We start from the raw sequence: 6,000 nt of genomic DNA, 5'->3' as shown, positions 1-6,000 counted from the left end.
TTTTTAAAGTAATCATTACAACCAATGTGGGGCTCGAAGTCACAACCATGAGATCAAGAGTCACAGGCTCTAAATACTAAGCCAGTCAGGCACCCCTCAAGTCTCAGATTTAAATGTCACTTCCTTAGGGATAAACTCTTCTTTACCTGCCTATCCTGTACATCCCAGCAAGTCTCTAGTTGCACTCTCTTGGCATTCTCTTCTTATGCAGCATTCGTCACCACTGCAATTAGCTCATTATCTAGGTCTTTTTTCCTGTCTGTCTCTCCCTAAGACTTGTCACTTCCAAATCAGAGCTGGTTGTGTTTTTTCTACACTGAATTCCTAGCACCAAACACAGTGCTCAGCACACAGTGCAGATATACTAATTATGGAATGAAAGAGTGAATAAACAAATGAAGGAATTAGTAAATGGAGTAAACCAAAGCCTCACCGTTCACAAAGGAGGTAGAGAAAAGCCCAGTGCCTTAGTAGTTACAAAAGTCTTGTAATTCTCAACCTTTATTTTAAAATATCAAAAAATAAAAGCTAAAACCATGTCAACATATTCTAGATAGAAATTTTCGTGACAGATGCATTATAACCAAATTCTCTAATAAGTTAAAAGTCCAACAAAGGTTAGCTCATGGTCCATGATTTTGATAAGAACTTTGCAGGGGTTTGTCTTTTTTTTTTTTTTAAGATTTATTTATTTTAGAGAGAGGGAGAAGGAGATAGCATGTGCAGGGGGAGGGGCAGAGGGAGAGAGAGAATCTCCAGTAGACTCCCTGCTGAGTGAAGAGCCTGATGTGGGGCTGGACCCCACAATCCTGAGATCATGACCTGAACTGAAATCAAGAGTCAAATGCTTAACCAACTGAGCCAACCAGGCGCCCCATAACTTTGCAGTTTTAATGGAGGTTGTTATAGGAATTGACTTGGATGGTAAAGGATGACAGCGTAAAGATGGATAGTATGTTTAACAGAAGCTGCCCCACATTATCAATAGGCTGGAGCTGGTGTTCCTCTACTTCTGTTGTTAAATCTGGGGAGAGTGTCCAGTTTTCTCTCTGAAATGAATGAGCTTTTAGCTAAAGGCTAAAATGAGGATTTTGAAACCTGAGGATAAATCTGTGACCACAGAATTAACAGAAAGGTTAATTCAGTCCAGTAGCTTTAGCTGGTTAAACTCTTTTAAAATAATAACAATATATAATCAGCAGCTCTGTATTCCACGTAGTGGAGTGGTTTCCTTAGTGATTCTTTTTTTTTTTAAGATTTTATTTGAGAGAGCGTGTGCACAAGTGAGCTGAGAGGCAGAGGGAGAGGGAGAAGCAGACTCTCCACTGAGCAGGGTGCCCAATGTGAGACTCAATCCCAGGACCCTGAGATCATGACCTGAGCTGAAAGGCAGACACTTAACCAACTGAACCACCCAGGCACCCTTCCTCAATGATTCTTAATCATCACCACCTGCCAAATAACATCCAACTCCCTCCCTAGCTGGACATTGAGCTGTCCTTTCCAGCCTGCTCCTCCACCGTTCCCTTTGCAGGTGCCATGCTCCTGCCTTTACTCAGTCATAGGGCACATTTTTTCATCTCTGGGCCTTTGCACATGTTCTCCCTCTGACTGGAAGTCCTCCTTTAGTGCCAACCAATCCCAGCAAAGCAAAATTCTAGTTAAAGTGCCCCTGGTCCCCCTAGAAGTGATTGCTCTTCTGCTCTGTCCTCTTAAGGCACTTGGTTTTTACCCCTTTTATGGCCTCCAATACATTCAATATTGTCTTGTAAGCAGGTGCGTATTTTATTTATCTCAATCTCCTATGTTTCTCAAGATTTTATTTATTTATTCATGATAGAGAGAGAGAGAGAGAGAGAGAGAGAGGCAGAGGGAGAAGCAGGCTCCATGCAGGGAGCCCGACGCAGGACTCGATCCCGGGACTCCAGGATCGCGCCCTAGGCCGAAGGCAGGCGCCAAACCGCTGAGCCACCCAGGGCTGCCCCAGGAAGTTTCATTTTTAAAACATTTTAATTTCTCTTTTTATAAAATTTAGTTTTCAAATGTACCAAAGATACTCTCTCATATGGTAAAAATGAGCTTAGAAACAAATACACAGGATGTTTCTTCACTAGTCCACTAGAATATTGGCTAAATATTCTAATACATTACTCTAAACAGTCACATAGAAGCCAAGGAAGTAAATATATAATAACAAAACAAACTAGTCAATACAGGAAAATGAGCTTTTCAAGAGCTTTCTGGGATTCCTTGTTTACTATTCCACTTTTAACAAAATAATTTGAACAACTTAAAAAGTTTAACAATAATAAATATTAGTCCTATATAAAGTGATTAAGTCAAAGTAGTTTACTTCAAATATAGGAACTTAATTACAGAAATGGAAGGTACCCGATTATTTAGGGGATGTTGTTTGAGAGGATAGTGTTCTCATGGCTAAGTTCAGTGTATCTTGGATTTTCATGTTATTTTTTTCGATCAGGGAAGAATGTCTCCCATCTGATTTCATGTTTTCTTCCAGATCAAGAGGAAGAAGGGTATGGGGGCTGAACAGACATCGAGGCTCCCCCAGGATGCCAACTCTGTGAAAAGAATTATTGGTAGAGCTGAAGCAGTGAGGCCAAAGAAAAAGGTGTATAGTTGTACTTGTGTGTGTGTGTAGCTTTGGTCCAGAAACTCAGCCCACAGTAAGATTTTGTACTAGCCCTTCCCACATTTCCCAGAGATGGTTCTTCTAATGAAGAAACCTCAGCCTTATAAAGTCAGCTACTCCCTCCTCCAAATTAGAACTATTTGAAGTCTAGCATATTTGTCTAGCAATGTTTTCTAGTCTAGATGGGTATACCAAGAACTGCTTGGGGAAGGAAACAGTGGGGAGGAGAGGGGGTGGGTAAGAAGAAAGCTTTCATCTTTGTTCAACTTTTTGGACAGAGCACGGTGTCTGAGCCCCTGGCCCACCTAGCCCAATATAGGACATGACTTGAGGTTCTCCTTTCTCTCTCCTTGGGCCACTTACGTTGGCATAGGCACAGAGTCCAGACTTTCCATGTGCTCTTGCATCTGGGCTGGGAATTTGATGCCTACTTGATGATTCTTTTTGTCAAAGATATCCTGAGCTTTTTCTCTGAGAGATGGCAGCAGAGTAGACATGACTGGAGAGCGCATGTGAATGGCTTTTTTAATCGCTGGGCGTTTTGCCATCATTCTCCTGGGGTGGGGAGAGGTGATTTAGGTTACATCATCCTGTTTTCAAAAATGTCCTTGAGCTTTGGAAAGTCAAAAGGTCATACCTGAATTGTACAGGAGTCATGCGTTTCTTTTCCCCTCCTGATTCTTCATCCTCACGCTTCCTCCGAGGAATGTTGAACAAATTGGTACGAAAGAGCCTCCCTATTTCCTCCTCAATCTCTGTGAAGTGTTGACGTCGGAAGACAATCCAAGCTACATACGTACAGAAAGTATAAAAGGACTACAACAGGAAACAGACAACAGTCACGACCCAGCTATGGGAGTAAAAGCTCCCACCTATCTCTGTAACACCGCTAAGCAGACCCAAACCCAGATGACCCCATTTCTCCACATTCATGAAAAGCTGTGGGAAATTACACATGTAGTCACCTTTGCAGGAGGAAGGTAAGACCAGAAGTTTACTATATGGCATATAGCTTGTTAGCATCCTTTTTAAGAAAAGATATTCAATAAAAATAAGTGCCTGACAAATGGATATTGGTTATTGGTATACTTCATTTTTTTAAAAGATCTTATTTATTTATTCATGAGAGACACAGAGAGAGGCAGAGACATAGGCAGAGGGAGAAGCAGGCTCCTTGTGGAAAGCCTGATGCAGAACTTGATTCCAGGACCCCGGGATCATGACCTGAGCCAAAGGCAGATACTCAACCACTGAGCCACCCAGGTGCCTCCTACTTCATGTTTCATACGAAAGAGAAAAAGCCCCAAAATGTAAGTGACTTACCTCAAAGAATTTCCAGTCTTTTTGTGTATCTGAGATTTTCTCCCTGCAATATAATAAATTCACAGCTATAGGTTGAAGGCAACTTCAACCTTTCAGTGATCTACACAACCCTCTATCTTTAAAAGGCCTCTTGGCAGGATCATTGCCTGTGGCCCCACGGCTATTTGGCCACATAAATGCTATCAAAAGACAGTGATGAGTCCCAATATCTTTTTCTTCAGCTTCTTAGGTTATCCAGATCAAAACTCCTAGAGTGTTTGGTCAAAAGTTAATAAATTCAGGATACACAAGTTAGCAGGAAATGTATTCTTATGAATGTTTTTGGTGATGTGAGTATTGGGGAAGAAGGGGAATGGAAAGGTGGTAAAGAGGTAACACGGGGTAGGAAACAGAGAACTAAGAAGTCTAAAATGGAGAGAAAGACAAAGAATACACATCTTAAAAAGATCAAAAACATCTTTAAATAAACTCTTCAGTTGACTGGAGACAGTAGTGTGCTCTTCCTTTTAGATGCGGTATATATACTGAGCCTTGTCACTTAAAGGCAGGCATCTGCTCAGGAGTCCTTGCAACATGAATTCAGTGTTAAGGTTACTGTACCAGCACGAGCATGCTTACTAAACTTGGCCTCCCTCCCCAACACAAGCCATTCTAATTCTGATTCCCAGCCCAAAGAGAGCAAGCATGGCCTGTGGAGGACTTGAGAACTGATGGAGAGGGCTGTGCACCTGCAATCACTTGATCACTCAAGGGGCCAAAGCTAGACCCAGGCACTCCGAGACTGATTCTGAATTTGCTTCTGGTTTTGCCTGGGACTTCCTCCAAGTAGCAGTCTCCCAGGATTGGCCTTGCTATATCAGGCTTTCATGAACAATCCTGAACTGCAGTGGTCTGGGGAAGATGACCCAAACCCCTCGAGACCTCCAGCCTTCTCAAAGGGACTTCATGATCCGTATGGGCCCAAACTAGCCCTCTATTTGGAGGAAACACCGAAGCATTAGTTAAACTTTTACCGGGGCAGATTCCTCCCCTCTTACAGCCTCTTTATTCATACACTGGTTTTCTCATGTGCAAGTCTTCAATAAAGAAGGCAGGCAATAATTACAGTGCACATTTACTAAGTACAGACTATAATGCCAAGTTCTATGCTAAGCCCTTTACATTATCATTTTAGTCCTCATAAGATCTCTATGATGTAGTCAACTTTACAGCTGAGACTGAAGTCCAAAGACACCTTTAATTAGGAACAGTCTGTACTAAAACTCGGGCCTGTCAGATCTCCACATTTGTCCCTGACACCTGAATGCTAGGGAAATCAGATTTTCCTTTAGATTATTTTGCAGACTTGAAAACATTAAACTACGGAGCCCAGCAGAGGCTTTCAAGACAAGCCTCAGCATCCTTCTGTGCCACCTGAAGGATCCACCTGATGGGAGTACTTATATGGCATTTCCACCCTTCCACGGCATCTGTCAGCTGACACCAGACACCATGCAGACCCACCAAGCTGAAGCAAAAACCAACTAAGCTAAGTTTTTGGGCAGCCCAGGTGGCTCAGTGGTTTAGCACTGCCTTCAGCCCAGGGCATGATCCTGGAGACCCAGATCGAGTCCCACATTGGGCTCCCTGCATGGAGCCTGCTTCTCCCTCTGCCTCTCTCTCTCTCTGTGTGTCTCTCATGAATAAATAAATAAAATCTTAAAAAAAAAAAAAAAACACCTCAGTTTTTGGAATATCAAGTCAGCCTACCTTCTGGGAGATTTAGAGTGGCACATATGTTTGTACAACCCAAACTACCACCATCTTAGTGAGGTTTTGAAATGACAAAGTGTGCGCGAAACACACACTTTCTCCTCTTCTTCTCTCTCTCTCTTTTTATTTTTATTTTTAAGATTTTATTTATTCAAAGAGACAGAGAGAAAGGGGCAGAGACACAGGCAGAGGGAGAAGCAGGCTCCATACAGGAAGCCCAACGTGGGACTAGATCCCGGGTCTCCAGGATCACACCCCAGGCTGCAGGAGGC

General features: G+C 42.6%; 1 protein-coding gene across 2 annotated transcripts in view; it reads right to left on the bottom strand.

Moving 5' to 3' along the window:
• Nucleotides 1-467: 467 nt before the first annotated feature.
• The window catches only part of PPP1R36 (protein phosphatase 1 regulatory subunit 36), a 32,596-nt gene continuing 27,063 nt past the window's right edge, over nt 468-6,000 (bottom strand). For both annotated transcript variants that reach the window (XM_072761709.1, XM_072761708.1), the window contains 4 exons: nt 3,977-4,019; nt 3,291-3,469; nt 3,017-3,208; nt 468-2,582 (listed from right to left, as the gene is read on the bottom strand). In XM_072761709.1, the coding sequence (XP_072617810.1) occupies nt 2,396-2,582; nt 3,017-3,208; nt 3,291-3,469; nt 3,977-4,019 (601 nt within the window). In that variant the 3' untranslated portion in view covers nt 468-2,395. The remainder of the gene's footprint in view (nt 2,583-3,016; nt 3,209-3,290; nt 3,470-3,976; nt 4,020-6,000) is intronic.

This window comes from Vulpes vulpes, chromosome 6, assembly GCF_048418805.1.
Source record: "Vulpes vulpes isolate BD-2025 chromosome 6, VulVul3, whole genome shotgun sequence".
Classification (NCBI taxonomy): domain Eukaryota; kingdom Metazoa; phylum Chordata; class Mammalia; order Carnivora; family Canidae; genus Vulpes; species Vulpes vulpes.
Note: the sequence above shows the minus strand (reverse complement) of the source record. Positions and strands in the feature narration are given on the sequence as shown.